Source organism: Triticum urartu, chromosome 6A, assembly GCF_056163025.1.
Source record: "Triticum urartu cultivar PI428250 chromosome 6A, HENAU_Tu73, whole genome shotgun sequence".
NCBI classification, from domain to species: Eukaryota; Viridiplantae; Streptophyta; class Magnoliopsida; order Poales; family Poaceae; genus Triticum; species Triticum urartu.
Window position 1 is genome coordinate 19,720,032 of NC_141878.1, and position 23,183 is coordinate 19,743,214.

The window sequence follows — 23,183 nt, forward strand, 5'->3', positions numbered from 1 at the left end:
AGTTCAAGTAGTACATCCCCTGCCATGCAAGACCTTATGTCTTGGAGAAGCTTGGTTTCCAAGAATCTGAGAATATGGAGACAAGGAGAGCTCATCTCGGGACTAAAGATGGTTACGCATTTACGGTTAAGCTCTACAATGCACTTATTTACTCCCATTTAGGTTGCTCAAATTGGGCTCTTTGTAAGGCATACGGATTTCAGGAGAACATACAAATAACGTTTGATATTCGTCCCAAAGATGTAGATATTGATGATAATATCGACATCTCGGTGGATGTGAATATGCCTCCAGTTTTGCCTAAATGTGAGTTTGTCGAACTAATTTGTTAACTAATTCATATTGTTTATTTAAAAATATTTGGTGTTCAACGCTACTAATCTTGTTTATTTATAATTGTCAGCTTATTTCTTATCTTCAAGAAATACTCAGAAATTTGTGGACAGGACGTACTATAGCTATGGCTCCAAGCTTAGTTGTGAGGAGAAATGATATCTTGTCTCGTTTATAGATGATGTTGAGGTTTATAAGACCAATCACTCTATCAGCCCAAGTTATATTGGATACCTTCCATTAGTGCATGAGTTGCAAGATGGTAACTTAATTGCCAAAAACTTTGTATAATTTTGTTAATGATGATAACTTCGTTGCATACATTCTTCTTAAGTAAATTACATTATTAACTATATATGTTATTATGTTGTTCAACAGAAGCTCCCGGGCGAGGTTGTGCCTGAATTGATGCTTACCGAAGGGAGTATGTATATGGTTAGCTTATGGTCGTTTCCGCCGATGCCTTACCAAAGTGCATACTCTATTTCTTTGAAAGATGGAACACTCAATATAAAAGAATGGAGCAAACTAATGAAGGCGCGCACGCAACCGATTGGAGACAACATGTGTGTGCGCAAGCCAAAAGTTGGCAACAGGTGGATCTCCATTCTCCATTTTGGAGATTGATCGGTTTACCTGTTTTATGCTATTTTACCTAGGAGAGAGGACTAGGTCCTAGGTAGTAAGAAAAATTAGCTAGTGATCATTATGACTGATGATGATGATGATTAGTTGTTATTATTATGATGATGTGTTATGTGCTACAATGTGTTAGCTAGAATGATGAGTTGTTATATGACTCATAGATGATGATGATGATGAGTTGTTATGACGATGATGATGAGTTGTTATTATAATGATGATGATGATAATGATGGTGAGTGTTATTACTAATCCAACTTGGTCATTTTGGATCCATCCACTTGAATCTAATCCATGTTTCTTTCACCCAATGATATAATAACTCATCATGATCATAAAACCATATGATGAGACTACTTTATAAAACATGTACAAATACAACGCAAATACGCAGAAAAAATAAAAATACAAGAAATTATAGCAATAGCACTGGTTATACACACGCTACTGCTAGGTAGGTTAGCAGTAGCGTAGGTAGGACCAACACTACTGCTGGGTAAGGTAGTTGTAGCGCCGGTAATAGTTGTAGCACTACACCAGTAGCACGTGTCCCCGTGCTACTGGTAGGCTTTCATCACACACTACTACTAGAATTTTCCCTAGTAGTGGAGCATTATATATTCCTTTATTTAAATAGACTTTTCTAAAGGTTCAAATAAAATATCAAACATTAGTTTTATTTATTAAATATTGCAGATATTAGTTAGACAATGAACGGTTATTGAGATATTAGTTAGACGATGAACTTTAGATATGTCAGTTGATTATACTAGAATATACATGAACAAGTGCACATACACACAAATATATACGTATGCCCTATATACATTATGCAAATATAAAAAAATAACTCAAAGATAATTTTTGTTACATCACACTATTTAAATTTAGTGATATACATTACAAATGATAACATATAACATTTCAATTAGTAATGTGGTTAACTATGTCAACTATATAATAGAAATTATACTCATTAATATTCTGATACAATGTAAATTATTTTAAATAAATATAAATGTTTGGTATAAAAGATTTTAATTTGCCCCATGTCTCAAGTACGTTTGAACTAGACGATGCACTAGGAGATGACAACGCAAGATTTTAACGAGTGAGTTCATCATTCATGACTCCTGGCTCATTGCCATCGCCGTTGACGACGACCAAGGGCGGATTCCCCTCGACGGCCGTGCCGAGCCCACGGCCATCTTCGCCTGCTTCGGCTTCGCCGAACTCAACCGCACCCGCGCAGACTGGTCAATCTTCTAGCCTGCTAGCATACATTTGAGTCTGAATCCGTAGGATGCCTGAATGATATAGAGAGTAGTGAATTTAAAATTAAGAACTCAATGTGCTCAAACAATCCATGCCTCCCTCCTGGATGTTATTGGGGGACTTCCATATCTTCTGATTGTTCCTAGGATATTCTTCCATATCTTTTATGTCATTTTTGCCGGCTACAAGTTTTGCACCTTCTTGCTATTCACAACAATCTCTAACATTCTTCTATCACCAATGTCCACTCTTGAGCTTTTTCTCAGAGTCTGCACTGGTCCCCACTTGGTTTTAGTATCTTGCTTTGTTAGGCATCTCAACATCTTGCATTGCAACTAAAACTTGTTGTGGCCTGAAAATCACTTCATCAGTAGCTACTTCCCCTGAGTTATCTGCCAGCTCTTCCTCATTGTTTTCTTCATCTTCTATATCATCTTCATCTTCCATCAGCTCCATTTCCTGCAAAATGTTGTAGCTTATTGCTTTCTGTTTGGAATTGTGGATGGAGTTACTGCTGATGACCTATTGCCTGCCAATGAAGGTTGTGACTCTAGATCCAGAACTATTTCTGTTATTGTTATTGTTATTGTTATCTCATTTTTATTGTGAACTAATTTTTGTGATCCAGATCTAGAACAACATTTTGTGATTTCTGATCACTAAAATACTCATTTTTATTGTGATTTATTTTTTGTGCAGGTGGTTCGAGCCTCCGGTCGGCTTGTGAGGCGTTGAAGCTTGCCCGCAGAGTTGTCAACGAGTGTGAACGGGAGCTGACCGTGCCATCTGAAGCTTGCTGCGCCTTGCTCTTTGCGATCACTAGCAAGGGAAGACTGTGTTTATGCATAGTGAGGAATGAGGCATACTTTGCCTTCTCTTCTGTTGCTAACGCCGGCGAGTTGGCAAGCATCCACATCAAGTGCAACGATGATGAATAGCTAGCCTTTGTCCTTGACATCAGCAATAGGTGCAGCCCTCCGCCGCCACGTTCCCCCAGCAGCAGGCTCGGTCCAGCCCCCACGGTCTCATAGGCGTCACAACTGGTTGGATTGGATGTTGGCCCTGTTGTTTCTGTCTGCGGCTGCTGGACTCGTCATTTTCATCTTCAGAAGAAGGCATAGGGAAGCATTGTTGAGACGCCCTATTGTTGGGCCTGGTGGCATCATTGGCCTGACCAGCATACAAATCGACGAGGGTGAGGATGAGTGGTTTGGGTTGATGGCACAACACAACTTGGCGTTGGCAGTGCCACCTCCTGCTGCATAGCCTGTACCCATGTTTCCTATAATCAACAATGCAGGTATAAGTTTTTATCTTTATTTACTAATGATAGATGCTAATCTGATTACTAGAGCTTCTACCTGAAGTGTTGATTGTGCTTCCAAGTATAGTGCAGAGATCTTCCTTCTTCCTTTTGAGTCTGCATGAATATCCCTATGCCCGCTTTCCTTGTTCCTGTTGATGTTGATTGCTCTTTCTCTTTCCACGCTGCATCTACAAACATTTGAATTGGTGTTAAAAGCTTGGCTTTGTCCACACTAGTTCCCTGTAAAATTTCTCCTTTGTCCTGTCTGCATTGGTCAGATATTTCAAATCCTGGCTTTCCTTGGTCTGATGCCTCTTATTTTGTAGATGCGGTTACTGACAGCAGCACTAGCGTGCCAGTCCCTGACACTCGCGCTGACCAGACGGAACCATCTGGCAGCAGATAGCCAAGGTCCCTTGCACCTGAGCAGCGCATCAGGGAACGGAAAACCAATTCGCGCATATCTGGCCACAGTGGGTGAAGTGAAGCCCAACCACTACCTGAAGGCGCTCGAACCCTCGTTCGTCTGTAATGGAAGACTGCTACCCTGATTTTGTGCCACTTGCGTATTTTTGTCAGTGTTTGGATTGGAGGAGGTGGATTTCTAGAAATAGCATGTGTATATATATAGTCACTCTGGGTCTAAACTAATATTGTTTTTGAGCTTCTGTAGTAGTAATTGCTCTTTCATAGTTCTTGGCATACCAATGTGCTTAAAAAATGCCAGCATGTCTTTGTCCACACACATCATGCTTGATATCTGCTCTTAAACATCCAATGGAACAACTCAGGAGAAAATTTTCTTGTAAGAAAGGATGATCTCTCTTAACCAGCGCTACATGTTGGCTTTTGATCGTTGGTAGACCAAATCCACTGAAACAACCTGTACGTGCAAGCTAGCTAGACAAGCAAGCACACAGGCACCTTAATCGATGACCAGTAGCCACCGTAGGTTAGCACACGTACACGTACGTGAAAGCTAGCTTCAACTCAACTTGGCGAACTCAACAGGAAACGGATCGGTAGACTTGTTTGATGGCTACAGGGGCGTGTCGCTCCTGGCTTTCTCTTTATTGCTTTTCGTTGTCTTGGTACAAAGTCTGGGGGTACACGCATATATATATGCTGAACATAGCCTATGAGCAAACTTAGTCGGTTACTACCTGGAGTACTACTTGGACGCGAGTACTACTCGGACTCTAGCATCGTGTTTAGCTCACACTACACAGTTTTCAAAACTATCTATATAGTGAATAAGTTTGCCGAATGTTCGCCAGCATTTCCACTGCTTCATGTACTATAGCTTCAAAAAATCTGTCAGCTGCCATATTACAGAACTGTTTCATGTACTGTAGCATAGTGATTTCTTTGTGCTTCATGAAGCTGTGAGCGAAAAGGTGTGATAGGTCCCGGGTGCACCGACCCCCTCTTATCCTATCCGTTGAGCCCCTGTGAGATTCGTGAGGTGGTCTTCTCTGTCACAGCAATTTGCAGCGGCAGTAGGGTTGTCCAGGCCATTTGACACAGCTAATAAAGTAGGCATGCACTAGGTACTAGGCTTGGGTGCTATCCCGACATGAGCGACAGCCTGATAGCCAGGTCACTGTACTGGTCACATGTGAAGAGAGAGGAGAAACAAGAGAAGAGAGAGAGTGACACTTTTTCTGAACGTGAGAGAGAGAGAGAGATTGAGAAATAATGATAGTATAAAGAAAAGAACAGTGAGTAGAGAGAGCAGTTTTAAGAGAGAGAAAGTGGAGGGAAATATAGCACTTAATTCTGGTACTGTGTCGTGTGTGTTCCTATTAGAAAAATCATGGTACTGTGCACTCTTGATACACGTGGGAAGGTAAAACTTTATGCTTATTACTGTGCGGCTGTGCCCTAACGAGTTCATACTAAGCGTAGTCATGGTCAACTTTGCTGTCGACTATTGGAGTCACAGGCCTCGATGGCTAAAGCCCTATACTGCAGCAGTGTCAGAGGAATCTCAAATCAACTGTGCCTATGCGGACTGCTTGGATTACTGTTTGCGTTATGCAAATCACAGAAGAGTGGCAGGCACTGGTCCAAATCTCGAGATAACTCAAACTGATGTGAACAGTGTGATAGTGGGGTGTCTGTACACCCGGGAGTCAAAAATCCAGTTAAAAAGATAGGGCACTGATCTGAACATGTTGAAGCAGGCTTCAGTTGAGAGTTAAACGGAACCAGCCTTCTTTGCGGTCAAAGGTCATCAGAAGCCCCCTCAATTCAATTTTCTAAAAAAAAAAGGATTCCCCAGATATCCTTCATGACTCAAGAAAGTGTCCAACCGATAAGATTAATCATCACTCGTGAGGTGCACAAGAAAGTGTCCAACCAACCAGGGGCGGATCTGGGCCCAGGCGTTGCAGAACTACTAGGTGTAGTATTTTTGTTACAATGAAAACACAAACTGGGCTATGCATGCCACCGACACTCAGCTAAATACGGCAGGCCAGCAATGCATAGAAAAACCACAAGCTACTGAGAAATGTCTTGTCCATTCCTCCTTTGATTTGTGGTAGAGCATTGAGTGTGTTGCAACACCATACTTGCATTCCAGCTACAGTCTGAAGGCACAACTAGAACTTGCTCTCTTCATATGGATAATAAATAGTAACAGAGCACTTCCTCTCACTCATTGAAATCACAAGCTGCTGACAGGCGCCCTGTAGTTCTTTTGTTGTAGTAGAGCATCGAATGTTTGTCAGTCTTCTAGGTGAAGCCAAGAAAATAACAACTTGCTCTGATCATATGGATACACAGGAACTGAAAATCCATGTCCTAACAAAGGTACTGCATTCAGGAACAGCCATGATAGAGAAGCTTCAAGACTGCTTCCTTCGGTGGCTCAATGGCTGCCAGAGCAATACTTCACGGTGTAACAGTCCATGTTCAGTAACCAGTCTCACCAGTCACCCATGGCACGAGCCATAGCCCACACAAGTTTCAGCAAATGTTCATGAACCTTTGAAGCATTTCAACGAGAAAGAAGAGCATCAAAGGAAAACTCGGTGTTTGAACAAGCAGTTGAGGCTCAAAGTTCCAATCCATCACGTTCTTTCCAAATTAATCACGCCGCATTCTCTGCCTGTTTTGGTGTTGTGGAATCAATAAAATCTATTTGAAACTCCAGTAGCCACCAACACAAGTCTTAAACATTGAAGTAGAAGCAACTGCAGGTATATCATCCTCACAAACTTGTTTCCTTTATTTCTTAAGAAATATGCCATCCTGACAAGTACATAAAATTACCCCGCAAAAAAAGAGGAAGACAACTACACAAAATCACCCCGCAAAAAAGAAGAAGACAACTACACAAAATTGTAAGGCCAAGGTAATACGTATTACAAAACAGTTACAAAATCTCTGACTCAAGTCCTTGAAGTCTTGATACCGCCTTATGGGGTTGTGCTGCTGATACTTCCTTGACCGGACTGGAATGAAGGCTGAGCCAAGTCTGTCTCTATCAGGCAAAAAGAGGAGGAAGCTTGGGCGTTTCAGTCGACCACATGCGCCCATCAGCAGCCGACAAGTCCTTGATTGCATGGCGTTGTGTCATTGGTTCTTGGTTGGGTTGTGCCCAAAGAGGGGCTTGCCTGCATACGTTCTTCTGCCATTCCTTCAAGTGGCCTAACTGAACCCAACCTGTATCTCCTCTGCTCTTAATTTCTACTACCCGCTACTGCTGCCCGTTCTAGCGGCTTAATTTCCCCATCCCCAACCCTCTGCTTCTAGTCTGCTCGTGTTGCTTGATCTGCTCTGGTCTATCTACTGCTGTATGTAGGTCCGTAACAGCGGAGGACACTGTGAAGCACTGAAGAATGAGGTGGTCAGGAACAACAATGGGGCTCCAATGGTAAGAGTGTTCTGATCAGTGGTTTTCGACATCCTTAGGCTGAGTCTATTTCTGCATATATACACCAATCGAGGAGCGGAGCAGGAGGAGACCATACGCATAGGAGAAAGAGCAAACTGTTGGTTCTTCAGAATCCTTCGGATTTGGAATGCTGAAGAAAGGACACTGAAACAGACATGTCGAGGCAAGGCTTGAGTTCACAGTTGAACCACGTTCCATACACCAGGTGGCTACCTGCCACGGTGTAAGTAACCTGAATGAATGCCCTCTGTGTGTTGAGCCACTGCGTGTGGGCCTTCATGTTGAAAAGTGAAAGCGAATATATCTGAATTCTCAGCCCCTTGCTCTGTTTCCCCTCCCGACTGAACCTTGAGGAGCTGATAGGCAACAAAAGTCTAAAACATTCAAGTAGAGCAAGCAGCAGACATCTCATCATCCGCACAGCATTGTTTCTTTCTTTTTCTTAACAAGGTAAACATCATCATAGTACTCCGAACTACTGAACAGCTCCACAACCAATGACTGAATATCTTGAATGTCATGACTGCATCTATCTATATATGTAGTACATGCTCTTACTTCGCTTGCCAGTTGCATGTTGAGGTGGAAGAGAATGGACAACTCGCACATGTATGAGTGGCAACGCACTGTGAGCAGCACATCCCCTGGGAGAAAAAAGCAGAGGTTTGACACATCACACCAACGACCTGGACATGTTAACCCCTGAGGCTGCGTTTGGTTGACAGGGAATTGAAAGGGGTTTGACAGGGATTGAAGTGGATTGATTCCCCTGTAAGTCAAATCCCCCCCAAATCCCCTCCAACCCCCTCCAGGCAGGGTGTAACCGAACAAAGCCTGAGGGAAGAGATACATGTACGTATGTTTGCTCTAGACACTGAATTTTACTACTTATTTCACAGATGTTTCTTTCTCTGGTGGCAAGTCCCGGACTTACAATTCTGTGACTTCCATTTCTCTTTTTTCCTTCGAGCAGTAGGAATTTTTCGTTTTCAGAACCCACTGCATTTCTTTAATTAGCATGTCATCGTACCGGATGAAGTTTTGCAAGTTCAGCTGGATGGGGCATTACAGCGGGAAACGGATGTTGGCTGGCTGTTGTGCCCTGCTAAATGAACTGACGCCAAAAAAAGGATGCAGGGCAATTCCCGGACTTGCAACTCCGTGACTTTCCATTGTGGCCGTCTCAACTGCTCGAGCTCCATGACAGAAGGGAGAGCACACCTTAGTAATGGTGCAGGCCCTGTGAAGCGCTGAACTGAATTGGCAGCTCCCAGGTTTACATTTACAAATCTGTGAGCTCCCCTAGCTTAGTGGCCGAGTGAACAGTAATACTGTACCTCGTACTCTAATTTCATTAGTCACCCACTGCAGGCACAAAAATTATGGGCAGATATATTTATTAATTTTCCACAGTTCACAATATCGTATTGACTCTGCATCCTTGAAGACGGGGCATCCCAGCAACAAATAGGCAAAGTAGCATTAGCGTCAGTAGCCAACGCAGTTATGCAAATACTAGTAAAACCAGAAGAATACACCTTTACGTTTCTAAAGCATAAATACTTACCCCCTAGATACGCTTTGCTTCACTCTACGGGAGCAACGGATAGCATCACTGTAATCACCCAACTCCAAATCAGAAATCTGCCTGGCGATGGGCCGGCGGCGAAGAGTGCCTGGCAAATTAAGGAGTGCGGTGGGAGTCGTACAGTCGCGCGGCGGCGGCAGTCTCGATGGCGTCGCCGCTCCGGGGGGTTCCATTCTGGCGTCATCGTCGGTCCGAGCGGGACGGGGCGGTGGACCGACCAACAAAGACAGTGGCGTCGAACCTTCGAAAGGTACCAGTGCCCCTCATTGCGCTGTAATTACTCGTAGTTGTAGCGCCATTCATTTATCAAGTGATTTTAAATCAAATTGGTTGATTTTGGTTTGAATTACTCGCTCCTATTCCTAATGGTCGAGTAGAATCCCCGGGCACCATAATTGTTGACCTGTGCCTTAATTTCCATTCCACCACATCAATTTGTGCTGGCGAGTCTGTTTTGTACTAGCTCACATGTTGCATGTTCTGTAGTTTGATTAGTTTTTTTCAGAAAAGGAGGAGGACCCTGGCCTCTGCATCTGGGCGATGCATACAACCACTTTATTAATTATTCTCACAAGACCTTACAAAGTCATACAACAGTAAGACTAAAGCCACCGCATAAGCAACCTATCCAATTGATGAAGGAGCGTTGATAGTCTGGGCCTAATACCAAACAGACATCGCAGCCAAACCTAAACATCTAAGACCTGATGTCCCATCCAGGACGCCTGCCAGGTATGGGGCACCTACCAGTCCGGCACACTCCTCAACCAGGACGCCTGCCGGGTACGAGGCCGCCGCAGCCACCTGCCACCAATCCATCTTCAGTGTTGTACTGCTGCACCACCTTGCCCGGCCTCTCTGCCATCGACGCCACCACGAAGCCTGATAACGCCACCCTCCTGCGCGAGTCCCTCGCCACACATCGGGCGCCGAGTCTCCACTGCGCCACGCCGCCGAGAAACGCCACCATTAATGTGCAAGATGAATCACCGCTCCACCAATTATTCTGTCCACTAGTCCCTCGAGCCCGTGTACACCTCCAAGAATGACGCCACAAGAGGGAAACGACACAATAATGCCGTCGTCATCCGATCTACTGATCTAGGGTTTCCCCTGGAGGTAGCAGATAGTGGCCTGGAACTTCTTAACAGCGATGCCTTCAACAAGGGAACGACACCGAATAGTGCCGCCATCGCCGGCCTCAGCAGCAGCCGCGAGCAGGTCTTCACCCAGATCTGTTTCAATGGCCTCCATCAAGCGTCTTATACACGGATCGTCCACCACCGCGGCCGTCGCGTCGCCCGTCACGAGTCCACAGCCGCCGACACATCCGCCGCCATCTAGAGCCGCCGCCCCGGGATCCAGCCCTCGCTGGCCGCCAGAACGAAGCCACCGAGCCCCATCGAGGGCGGCCAACGAGGGCGGAGGAGCTAGATCCGGCCAAGCCCGACTAGGATCCGACCTCTCCCCACGCTGAAGCCACTCCCGCGGCCCTGCATCTCGCCCGCGCCCGAGGCGACGCAGGCAGCGCATGCGCGCGCAATGTCGCGGAGAGGGGAAAAGCCCCGCCGCCACCTTCCCTGGGGCGCGCGCGGACTTCGCCGGCGGCCCCTCCAGCGGTGGCGAAGCGAGGGAGGGGGCGAGGGGGACCTGGCGGCGGCGGCGCTAGGGTTCCCCGTGTCTGAATAGTTAACTCTGCTTGAGCTTATGCCCTATATTTGTTCAAAAGAAAGAAAAAAAAGAAAAGGAAAAAGGTTTTCAGGCATAAAGCTGTACCCACACTCACTTGTATATCACCAAGTGCTTTGGAGGTGTACAACCAACAGATCAATATATATCCCCTTTAATGAACTTAGCACATTACTGAATGTAATGGTCTCTGCATTTCGCAAGTAAAGTATTATGCCTTTCCATATATACGTTGCAGCTAGAACCGGATGCTAGCTGCTACTCTACTAAACAACGGTAACAGAAAAAGAAAATTACTACTTGATCCATTCAGCACATGGTGTCGTTTCTAGCTATAATCTTGGTTTGTATCCACCGCAACCATTTTGTGGTGCATCGCCAAGGAGGTGAAGGAGGGCTGAGGTGGACGACATGAGCAAGCGAACCTGCGATATCGCCTCATCAAGGAATGTTCAGGCTCCAAGCCTACCGCAACAGAGGGCCAGACGGGCATTGCCACTGCTGCAATGTTTTGCATCAACGAAGCATGGTTTGATGCCTTGGTGCACGGAAAGTCATCATATATGAACCTCCACTGGCTGATTACCAACAACTATGTGGATCTTAGGGTGATCGCTGTCTGGTGTCTGCCCATGTTCGATGACCCAAAAGTATTGAAACAGTTTGGGTTCTGTGCTTGGATTAGGGTTGATGCATCATTTCTATCCACAAGAGTTCCTCCGGAGCTTGATAAGGTAATTTTAAAGCTAGAACAAGATACCCTAATTAGAACTGGAGTGGCGTTGCATTAATATACTGACTTTTTTCCATTTATTTGGGCAACTCCAAGTAAAATACATTACTTGGATTTGAACACGTTGTCACATCCTTTGCTTTTAATTGTTTTAACACATGAAAACAGAATGTTACAATTCACAATGCGGCCGGGATAGAATAATAATATGGTACATCCATAGCACAATTACAATTTTTGTTAAGACAAGAATAAGAATGAAACTTTCCAATCTGGACAGTGTAAACCGCCCATTATTTAGTGCATTATACAGTGTAGAGTATACTTTACCCTCTCCATCATAGGAGGCAAATGATATAGCACTTCAATAGGAAAAGTAGACAACCAAACATTAGTGCTAAGAACACGATGGACTAGCGTGGGAGAGTCGCCGATGCCATGAACTCTTGCTCCAAGCTGTAGCAATTTTGGTTCCTTTGAGAAGCTATATTAACTCTGTCTGCTATACCACTCGGAGTAGTCAACCTCGGAAGAGTGTCTTGGCTTTGTCCACTTAACAAGGGTTGCATGTCTTCATTTTTTACAACAACCTGACATGAACTCAACCTTTTAGATCGCACATACCGTAGTTTCATCTCCACTTGTTTCATTGTAGGTCTCTCTTCACCTCGTAGTTGCAAGCAAGTCTCCGCAAGATTGGCGACATCATTAATCTCTTCATTTGTTGCTTCCTCGAGAACTTGAGTAGCTACTGCAAGTGGTTTCTCCCTCATCTCCCAAAGGAAGTAGTTGGACAAGTTTTGCGTTAGCCCAGAGTCACTTGTAAAAATAGGCTTCTTTCTGAGCAGCAACTCTACAAGTACTACACCAAAACTATAGACATCACTCTTCTCATTCAACATACCAGTGTGGTAATATTCCGGATCCAAGTATCCAAATGTGCCTTGTATATTTGTAACGACATGAGTTTGGTCAATAGGAACCAACCTTGAAGCGCCGAAATCTGATACTTTTGCAGTGTAATTTCCATCTAAGAGTATGTTAGTGGACTTCACATCACGATGAAATATTGATACTGAAGCAGCCGAGTGGAGGTAATAGAGTGCTCCAGCAGCTTGTGCAGCAATTTTCAAACAATCATCCCAGGACAAGACAGAGCTGCTAGTGGTACTGGCATGAAGGATTCCAAATAATGAAACATTAGGGATGAAGTCATACACTAGCAGTGGGACTTCGCTCTCAAGACAACAACCAAAGAGCTTCACAATATTCCGGTGATTTACCTGGGAGAGGACTGCAACCTCATTGATAAACTGGCTTATCTCAACTTGCTCAATGACTTTTGACTTCTTTATGGCCACTACCCGTTGGTCGGATAAGATGCCTTTATAAACCATGCCATGCCCCCCACGACCAACGATACGTGTGGGATCAAAGTAATTTGTTGCCTTTTCTAACTCTGATAGTGAGAAAATCTTAGTGTTGTCACTTGCATTTTCATCTGACGATATCAATTGTTCGAGGAGTAGACCTTGGTTCTGCCGAAAATGCTTTCTTCGCAGTTTCTTCTTGATGTCTTTTTTCCATCTACAGATGAGTAATATTACAATTGACATGAGAAGTATAATTCCAAAACCAACGCTAATCCCAATGGCGATACCTGGAATGATCATTATCACTGTTAAGGATTTTATGTAGCTCATTATGTGGAGTTGGTTGTACCATGGACTCACCTAGTACCAGATTTTGTTTTTTGGTCGATGTGCACATCTTTGTTGCAGTGTCATACACTGTATTACTAGGACATTCAGTGCAATAGTGACTTCCTTTAGTGTTATGGCAAATCCCATTACATGTGCCTGGTGTCTCGCACTCATCAACATCTGCAACAATAAGTATATATAATGCGAGATTAAAATACATAAGTATTGTAATTAAGTTGCCCATTAGTGCCTGCACGTAATACCAGCACTGGTTATTTTGAGCTTTATGTAATTTATCATTAGGGGCACATCAGAAATTATAGAATGAACTCATATAGATCTTTGTGCATAGACAACTTATTTACAGGTTACCATGTGCACAAAGTATGTATAGAGGTGGAGCTTGATCATGTTATTTTTTTTTGCATATCTAAGTTTTTTTACTTTGAGATATAAAGGTATCAATTCTCGAGAAGGTGTGCGATCACCCATTTATTATGGCATTCCCTAATAAAGGTATGTTTTGCATATTAGTAGTATTTAGGAGGTGCACAACGAGAAGGAGGCAGGGAGATGCAGTGTGTACCTTTTCACCCATCCACAATATATGGGTTCCCATTAAAGCCGGCCATACATGTGCAACGGTAACCATAATATTCTCGTTCAGATTTGACACCCAAACATGTGCTATTCATGCTGACACATGCATATCCAGTCTTATTCTCCCGTGCCTCGTGGCATGTTAAATTGGCTACAGCCCACTGCTGTGGTACTACACCTGCGGAGGCAACATAGAGGCCTAGATCTTGAGGTACTCTCACCGAAAGGTACTCTTCGGCATATAAGCTATATTTAACATTCACTAGCCCCTCCATGATACTTATATTCTTTACATAAGTGATGTCTTCTGTATTGTAGTTCATGTCAAGAAACTGGAGGGTAGACAAAGAAGAATTTGTATAATTGAGCTGAAATGACATCCTTGCAGAACAACCATCCTCTAGTCCAAATGGGAAAGGTACACTGATTTTCCCACACCATCTAGAGCAGTTGGTCTTCCGTTGTATCGGATCGTACCCTGATTTCATAAAAAGGTCAGTGCATCTATTTCAAGGGAATTAGAGCTTTATTAACCAGATACTACTATGAAAGAACCACATGCCAAATGTATATGAGCTAGATCAGGCAGCGTCCACGTCTGCATGTCGTTCCTTGTTGAAGGTGTTGGCTTGAAGTTCTACTTTCGGGTGGGTGATATCCCCATGTTTGAGTATGGTTGGACCAACTAACAATGTATTGCGAACAGTGATTCCTTCTCAAGGATTTTGTCTTCGATCCTTGCGCCCTTTGTTAGGTCACATGTTGCTTGACCGGTGGATTATGTTCCATGGTCATAAGTTTTATGATAGGACTACAGAGGTGCTGCGTGAAGCAGGTTCAAAGTGGATGGCCTTGATTTTTAATTGTTTCTGCAAGACGATTTGTTCAGTTTCCATATTTGGCATTGATTGTCATTTATTATAATAGTAAATAATATATGGATGCGTGTATCAATCTATGCAAAGGCTAGAGATTATCCTCTCTTTAAAAAAGATATTTTTTAGAAGTCGTGATGGTAACAGGTAGGCCTCTCCAAGTGCTCCAAGTTGTACATGCTTTTAGCCGGGCCACGCGGACAAAAGTCTAAGAGGCACCTTTGTAAATAAGGGGAGACAGATGTATTTTATTAATGAAAAATTACCGTAGAACAATTGTTCCACGGTTTCGGGGTCAAAAAAAATATCGTTAGATGTATCATGGAATTAAATTTCATATTGTATATCTTTAGTATTGTAGATGTTGATATTTTCTTTAAGAAAAATAGTTTTAAAAATCAGATTTATTTTACAATAAACATTTTTGTTTCTTCTAAGTACCTGAAAATTTTCGTGAAGAAAAGACTTGTGGGTGGTCTTGGGAAAAAATGGATGCTAAAAAAAGCCTGTTTTCTTCACGGAAATGTGCATGCAGTTAGGAGACATGTCCATGCTAAGTTTTTTAATCAGAATTTTTTTATATTTTTTACGTTTTTTATTTTCATGCTGGAGCATATCAACCCAAAATCCAAAACGACTTTTTACCCCTAAGATGCGACATTTTAGGATACGATGCATTGGGGAAACCATATCTATATATAAACTCATCATGCAAGAAACAAGACTAAAATACGACCCAGTGAGAGTTGCCTTGGCTGCGCCAAAGAGGAGAGCATGTGGGAACAAGATTGGTTACTGTTCAAAAAAAATTCTGTATACTGTTGAAGAAAATTTGCTGTATGTACATACTGTAAGAAAAAAAGTTGACTAAGAAAAAATAGGTTTTTTAAATCTTAGAGTAATTACCTCTGTCACGTGAGCAGCCATCGGTTATGTATGGATTGCCTAGGTAACCTCTGTCACAGTGACAATAATACTCCGGAGTAGCAGTATACTGATACTGATCCCGCAGGTAACTGCTGCTATGGTTGCTGAGACATGCATAATCTTTGCTGTTTCGCAAGGGGCCAGCTTCATCAACGGCGATAGCCCAGTAAATATAAGCATAATCACTGGTTACCGCAATTGTATCCCATATGGAGCTTGGGTTAGTGTGTGCTTTGAACTTCAGCTTTCCAATCTTGTGGCGGACAAACTTGATGTCCAAGCCAGTTGCAGACTCTAAGTCAATATAGGCGGAGCAACATCCAGTACCGTTGCAGTCCTGCCTGGCCACCGTATCCGTGATATCTTCGTCAGGGCATGTAGTATTGCACTGACCCACTGTCTTGTTGGTGTCGTGCTCGAGCACATACATGTCGAAGTCGCAACCAGTGAAGTTTAAATGTAAAGAATAGCCAGTGGGAGATCTCCCAGGATCCCAGGATATGTTGTAGGCATCGAACTCAGGCCTCACTGAGACGGAATGGGAAAATGATACCTCAATTTGTTGTGGGGCATCGCCATCGCTGGTGATGATATCATCGGCTACCTCGGTGATGCCGTCGTGCAGGAAGAGTCTGGGCTGCTGCGAGCCACCATGGGTGTCGTTGCAGAAGAGCTCAAAGTCTCGCTGCGGCGGCCGGAAGCAGCCCGCACCTATGCCGAACGGGTAGTCGAAGCTGAGGTTTCCACAGCTCTTCTGGCAGCTCCTGTTCCCAGCCTGGCTTCCTTGCACGCCAGCGGATGCTCGCACCATTGCCGTCCATAGCAACAGCAGCACGAGCAAGCAGAGGAGCCTCATCTTCTTCATCACAGTATTTGGGGGAAAATGGCGTGTTGAGCTTTAGGTGCCTCGCTGCTTTAGCTTCCAGCGTTGGCCCTCTTGCACATATATACCTGTCCAATATCACTGTGCTAAACGGGATTACACTGGAGTACTCCATTTTGTAAAAACAAAATTACACATTCCATCGGCGTTGCGGAGAAAAAAAGAAAGACCACTGACACGCTACCATAAATGCAGCATCTTTTTTCCATCGGCGTTTCCCGCGGCAGGCAACGTCTTTGAACAGTTCAGTACACCCTACCACGGGTTAGAAATAAAATGTTGCGCCACAAAAGGTCGGCTTTAATTTTTGATGTAACACGTACCTGTGGAAAGAACAAGTCAGTGAAGTGAACGGCTTTGGATATTTCTGTAGTACTCCCTATGTTTTTTTTACTCCGCGTATAAAATTTGGTCAAAGTCAAATTACACAAAGTTTGACCAAATTTATTTTAAAAAATATAAACATCTATATTACTATAACTATATAGTATGAAAATACATTTCATGGTGCATCTGATAACATTGATTTCATATTATGAATATTGATATTTTCTAATATAAAGTTAGTCAAATTTTACAAAGCTTGAGTTTGACCAAAACTTATATGCAGACTAAAAAGAAACGGAGGGACTAATAATACTAGTACCATTCAAAACTCCCCTCTCGCCTTGGCTGAGACTTGGTGGAGTCTTCATTTCCAAGTGGAGATCATGACGGAAGTGGTAGCTTTCTTATTTACTGAACGATCGACTTTTCTTTATTGGAACACATCAATATCGGAGGAGTTATATTTCAACGTTTTTTCCTTGAAGTCAAAGTTAACATGGTGGTTGAATGTAAGTTATGAAGTCCGCGGTGCATAAATGACAATGCTATTTATAAGTTATCAAGGCATGTTTCAACAAAAAAAATTCCATGGGTAAAAATTTATCAATGTGTTGTACGTAAGTTATCGGGTGTCTGGTGCATAAATTACCATGCATGCTATTTACGCTAGGTTATCAGGGTATATTTCTAGAATTTTTCACCCATGAAGAAAAGTTATCAATGTGTTTATATGTAAGTTATCAGGTCTATCGTGTTTGAATTACCATCTTATTTACACAGAACTTAGTGTGCTATTTGTTTAGGTTAGTGTGCTATGTGAGTTTAGGTTAGCGTGCTATTTGAATTGCCATCTTATTTACACGTAAATCATCTTGTTGAGGTTAGCGTGCTATTTGTATTTGTATGTAAGTTATTAGGTCTGGAGGCGTATATTATCATGTTATTTATATAGAAGTTATCGGCTGTATTTTTTAACAATTTTTTCACTCGGTCAAAATTATTGTGGTGTTTGTATCTAAGTTATCAGGTTAGTGCATAAAATGATCATGCGATTTAAATAGAAGTTAGTGGAGCATATTTTATTATTCATTGGCTACCGAAATATGGGTTTGTGTAGATATGAAAAGCATATTGCCTTTTATTTCTTCGAAAAAAGGAGCCATGAATGAGATGGTTGCTTAGTTAAATTAACTACTATGTCATCCATTCCCTCAAGAAACTACTACGGGTGTTGTTACGCTTGAATACGAAGCACAGACCCGCTCCCTCCCGCTAGGGTTTCCGCCGGCGCCGGCGCCGCCCTAGCCCCTTCCTGCTGCCGGTGGCCGGCGGCGCGCACGCCCCGGCCCATCCCGTCCCCTCTTCCCACTTCCCCTCCCGTTCCCGCCCCTGCACCGTCTCCCCGAGAGGTGGTCGGGGCGACGCACTCCCTACCCTTCCTCTCGGCCCTTCCCTCCGCTGGATCTCCTGCGTCGGCGGCGGCGAGTGCCCCTAGCGCTGGCCCGGGTGGTGCCTGCGACGGCGGGTGCCTTCTGTCCCCGCGCGCTCATTCCCTTCCGGGGGCAGGAGACGGCGGTGGTGCTGCTCGGCTGGGCGGCGGCCCGGCGACCCTGCGGCGGTTGCCGGCGGCGGGCGAGATGGCGTTGCTGCCTTTTGGCGGCGAGGCGGCATGGTGGCGTGAGATGGCCGGCGGCGCACCCCCAGCCCTAATCTGGCCCCTGTGGGCCCAATCTGGGTCATAGCGGGCCGGCCTTTGGCGCGGCTTCGACGTCTTCTGCGTGGCGCGCAGGAGAAGCAACTCGGACTGGTGTGGCACCGACGGTGTGCCTTCTGCAGCGTGACGACGGGAGCTTTACGGGCATCTGAGGTCCCGACCGGGCCTGTGGGCCTGGTATGCTCCTGTTGTCGCGTCCGGTCGGTTATCGTCGTTGACGGTGGAGGTTGGGCCCTCCCCATGCAGACGGTGCTGTTGTCCCTAGTCCCGGCTCCTCTTCTTCGTTGAGCAGACCCATTTCGCATTGCCGTGGTGAGACGGCACGGAAGCTTCAAGATCGTTTTGGCGCAGTTTGGTGGTCTGTATGGTGGCGTGCTCCGGAGCGCCAGAGGTGAAGATTGGGATCGGGAGAAATCCCTGTCGGCTGAGCCGACACCGACGCGGTGGTGCCTGAGGGTTCCGCCAGACCTTCCTGGAGGGCGTCGGGGGCTACCCTTGGCAGCAGCGTCGTCATTGTCGCATCCCTTCCTGAAGGTGTTTATTGGTACCGGCGCTTCGAAGTATCGGTGCTTGATGGAGGTTCCGCGGTGGGCGCGGCGGTTGCGAAGCTTCTTCGTTTTTGTTGATCCGCCGGTGTCGGCATTTGTTTTTTTTTTGTTTTTCTCTTCGTTTCTTTTGGGCGTGCCTGTGCTGCTTCCGGCCCAGCATCTATCGTTGGTTGTATCGGTGATGGACTGCGCTTCGGTGCCTTTACGACACTGAAGCAGCGTCCATTGATGATGGTTGCTTTGTAACACAAAGCGGGGGAAACCCTATTTCGGCAAAAAAAAAACTACTACATCATCCATGTTTGAATGACATGGCAAGCAAAAATGATTTCTAGAATTGAATTTTATTATTCGTTTGGTGCATTTGCACATAAGGGCAGAAACTCAACCATTAACAAATGGTCTTTCGCATTATTCACATCGAAACTGGCCTGGTTCGGTTGGCAAAAGGGGGTCATCTTAACTTTGGTGACCTAGGTTCATTCAAACCCTAGTAATGACAACTATTTTTTTTCCTTCTATTTTGAAAGAGAAACTAGTAGAAGTTAGCTTCCTCATTTTTTCTATAAATTTAGTCAAAGTTAACAAAGTTTGACTTTGACTAAATCTTATATACAGACTAAAAAGAAATGGAGGGAGTACTTGTGGCAAGACCAAGTCCGTGTATTCTTGGCCTGAGAACAGCTTTGTTAATATTTCTGTAGTAATACTAGTACCATTCAAAACTCCCCTCTCGTCTTTGCTGAGACTTGGTGGAGTCTTTGTATCCAAGTGGAGATCATGAAGGAAGGGGTAGCTTTTTCTGTATATGAAGAAGAAGAATAAACCTAGCTAATTCAAATAATTCCAATTTGAGGGACATGTTTTTATCAACTCTTAGTTAAGGGATTGTGGCAGTTTTCAGTTTTCAGTTTTGTGCTGCTTGAATTGTTTCTACAGGAATATTTAGGCAAGAGTCATGGCCATGCTTAGCTCTCTGTAAAATGAATGACTGAAATTGGACAATTGGAAACTTTAGGTATGTTTGCAATTGGACAAATGGTGTATAAATCCAAATAAAGCAAATAAATTCAAATGATTCAAATAAATCCAAATAAACTATGGCTTAATGCTAGGAGCCTGAGAATTTGTCCAAGATAATGAAACTCATGTACAAGGTCGGAGAATATGGTCCACCTCCCAGTGGTGTCATTCATGCTATATTTCCTCGTCTTTATCAGAGTACCATGGAGCAACTATAAGTCCTTAAACTATGGCTTAATGCTAGGAATGATATCCTCTGATTAATTTAGGTTTTGTTTTTGTAATTCTTAACTTGAATTTAGTTGAATAATTATGTTCTGTGGGAAAAAAGGATGTGCCCATCAAATAGGAATGCCGCTTTTCGGTAGCACTGGATCTATAAATAAGGCCTTGTAGATAAAAAGCCCAAGTACAGTCTTACTTGCAAGCATTCTTTTATTTTTTTCTACACAACTAGGATGCTTGCTAGTTTATGTTTTCAACTGTATTTATTGCATGTGCATTTATGTGGAATTCCAAAACTCAAAATTTGATTTTACTAAGTGTTGATCTATCGTTAGGATTTTCTGTTCTTTTGAATTTATTGGTGTATATAATTCTGGTCAGCGCCGCTGCTGGAGCAGTAGACGTTTTGCACAATAAGGTGCCGCAAGTCATCAAAGCACAGACAGAGGGACTCCATGAGGGCTGCTCTGCCCAGAGGTGGGCCGGACAGGTCTCAAGGAAGTTCATCCAGCTGCTGGACCAAGTACAGTCTTATCATAAACGAAAGTAAGTTTCACAACACAAATTCTCAGGCTCCTTATCATAAATCAGAGGATACCATTCCTAGCATTAAGCCATAGTTTAAGGACTTACAGCCGCTAAGTTGATTTCAGTTTGTAAAACAGAGAAAATTAGATGTTTGAAGTGGGATTGTCTGATTGTACATGCATTTTGTAACACCTACTCCATCTAGCATCTACTAACTCTGCAGTCTGATTGTACAGGCATTTTGTTTGGAACTGAATTAAGTATGCAGTCATGAAGTGGTGATTATTTGAAGCAATAAAGTATGATGGCATTTTGTACTTCAGTTTATTTATACACATTCTCAAATCATTCTTAGATCCTGCCATCTCTATACATATTTTCTGTGCTTCAGTTTATTTATACACATTCTCAAATCATTGCTTGCAGCAGTAGAGTTTCTCAAATTTATGTTTAGCATTTCATCCCCGCATCTTTGAAATTTATTTGTGATCATTTGTCAGATTTTGCTTCAAATAATCCAAATTTAGATCGACTTTAGTATTACTACAACTTCTCTGAAATCAACTGACCTCTCATCTGTCATTTTCATTTTACTTATGCTATGTTTCATCTATCCGGTATACCAAATCTTGCAATCTTGTCATTGTCTTGAATGAGCAGTATCGAAATCAAACAATTTGCATCATTACCGACATCTGAGTTTAGTGTCAGGTACTGCATCATCACAGTTTGCATCATTACACACTATTCCTGATCCACTGCACTGCACAATTTCACGGGAGGAGTAATTGAACAAACTATTCCTGTTCCACTGCTCAATTTCACATCAATGCTACACTTTGAGAGTAATTTCACATCAATTTTGCAAAGGCAGCAGAGGAGGCGGGAGGAAAACATGGAGTGGTACCAGCAGAGGTAGGAGAGGAGGCGGGAAGCAGGGGCAGCAGCGGAGGTGGGAGGCGGCACTCGTCCTGGGAGCTACGCAGGTGGGAGGCGGCGCTGGGCCCGACGATGGATGCGCTGGTCACCTCCGCGGTCGGCAGTGGAGCAGCGGCGGCCTGGAACTTGCCCAAGTCCCGCACCGGAGTGGGTGGCCGCTGCGGGCGCGAGCAAGGGGCCAGGGACGCGAGCAACACAACGAGGAGGAGCCGCTCGTCAGCCGTGGAGCCGTTGCCCGTCATCCGTGTCGCCGCCGCCCGTCGAGGGGTCGCCGCCCGTCAGACGTGGAGCAGGTAAGTAGGGGCGGCGCAAATTGGCAGCCGCGGTGCAGGTGGGCGGCGGCGCAGGTGGGCCTTCGTCGCCGGCTAAGCCCTACGGCGGCTGGGGCGCACGGTGCCCGCTGGCGACGGTGGCTGGGGCGTGCGTGGCAGCTGCGACGGGAGGTGGAAGAAGCAAACTGGGTTGATTAGCACCAGTTTTAAAAGGATAAGGGGCTTTTTGCAAAATTACATTTGAACTAAGCTGATGACAACTTTTCTCGGACGGAGGGAGTATTTGCTATGGGATAGGTCTATGTACTTGCCCCTGTATTCTATTATACGCATATGGGATCAGTCTGAATAGTAGACGTCTGAAGATGTTTGTCTCCTCACTGAATTTAGTTTCACAACTCTTTCTCTGGTGGTAATCTCCAGATTTATGGATTTGTGACTTCACATTTTCCTTTCGTCTTCTTCTTTGAGTGAACAGGCCCTGCAGAACTACTAATTGATGTAGGACTTGTTTATAAAAGCACAAACTGGGCTATGCATGTCACTCGGCCGGGCCGAATACAGCAAGACAGCAATACAACAAAGGTACTCCCTTCGTCTGGAAATACTTGTCAGAGAAATGGATGTATCTAGATGTATTTTAGTTCTAGATACATTCATTTTTATGCATTTCTCCGACAAGTATTTCCGGACGGAGGGAGTATCAGTTAAGTAGGGAGCCCTTCCTTTGCTGTCCTCCTTTACATTTAAGACATGTGGTGCAACACCATGCATGCATACATTGCAGCTAGTATAGGGTGCCATCTCCCCTAAAGAAATACTCCCTGCATTCCTAAATATTTGTCTTTCTATATATTTCAACAAATGACTACATAGGGAGCAAAATGAGTGAATCTATACTAAAATATGTCTATATACATCCATATGTGGTAGTTCATTTGAAATCTCTAAAAAGAAAAATATTTAAGAACGGAGGGAGTAGAATAGGATGCTAGATGTTACTCTACTTAGTGAAGCTAAAAAAATTGAAGAACTTTCTCTATCCATCCTACAAGCCTGGCTTGGTCATCTGCTCTTTGCATGCCAGTTCAGCCAGGATTGTCGGCTTGAGTCCTTGGGTTGGGTTGGTGGGAAACCACTCTACCGTTG

General features: G+C 44.1%; 1 protein-coding gene across 3 annotated transcripts; it reads right to left on the minus strand.

Moving 5' to 3' along the window:
• Positions 1-11,656: 11,656 nt before the first annotated feature.
• Positions 11,657-16,516, minus strand: LOC147963338 (wall-associated receptor kinase 5-like). 3 transcript variants are annotated; one of them, XR_015608600.1, is made up of 4 exons: positions 15,555-16,516; positions 13,760-14,251; positions 13,204-13,353; positions 12,925-13,057 (listed from the first exon to the last, which is right to left on the minus strand). XR_015608600.1 is itself a non-coding variant. In XM_087528465.1 (3 exons), exons 2-3 carry the CDS (start codon positions 13,238-13,240, stop codon positions 11,884-11,886), a joined length of 1,284 nt encoding a protein of 427 aa, XP_087384591.1. In that variant the 5' UTR covers positions 13,241-13,353; positions 13,760-13,898; the 3' UTR covers positions 11,657-11,883. The 3 variants fall into 3 exon arrangements, 2 of the variants coding, with proteins under 2 accessions (XP_087384591.1, XP_087384590.1); XM_087528465.1 differs by lacking the exon at positions 15,555-16,516 and having other exon boundaries at positions 11,657-13,130; positions 13,760-13,898; XM_087528464.1 differs by lacking the exon at positions 12,925-13,057 and having other exon boundaries at positions 13,201-13,353.
• Between the last annotated feature and the right edge of the window lie 6,667 nt (positions 16,517-23,183).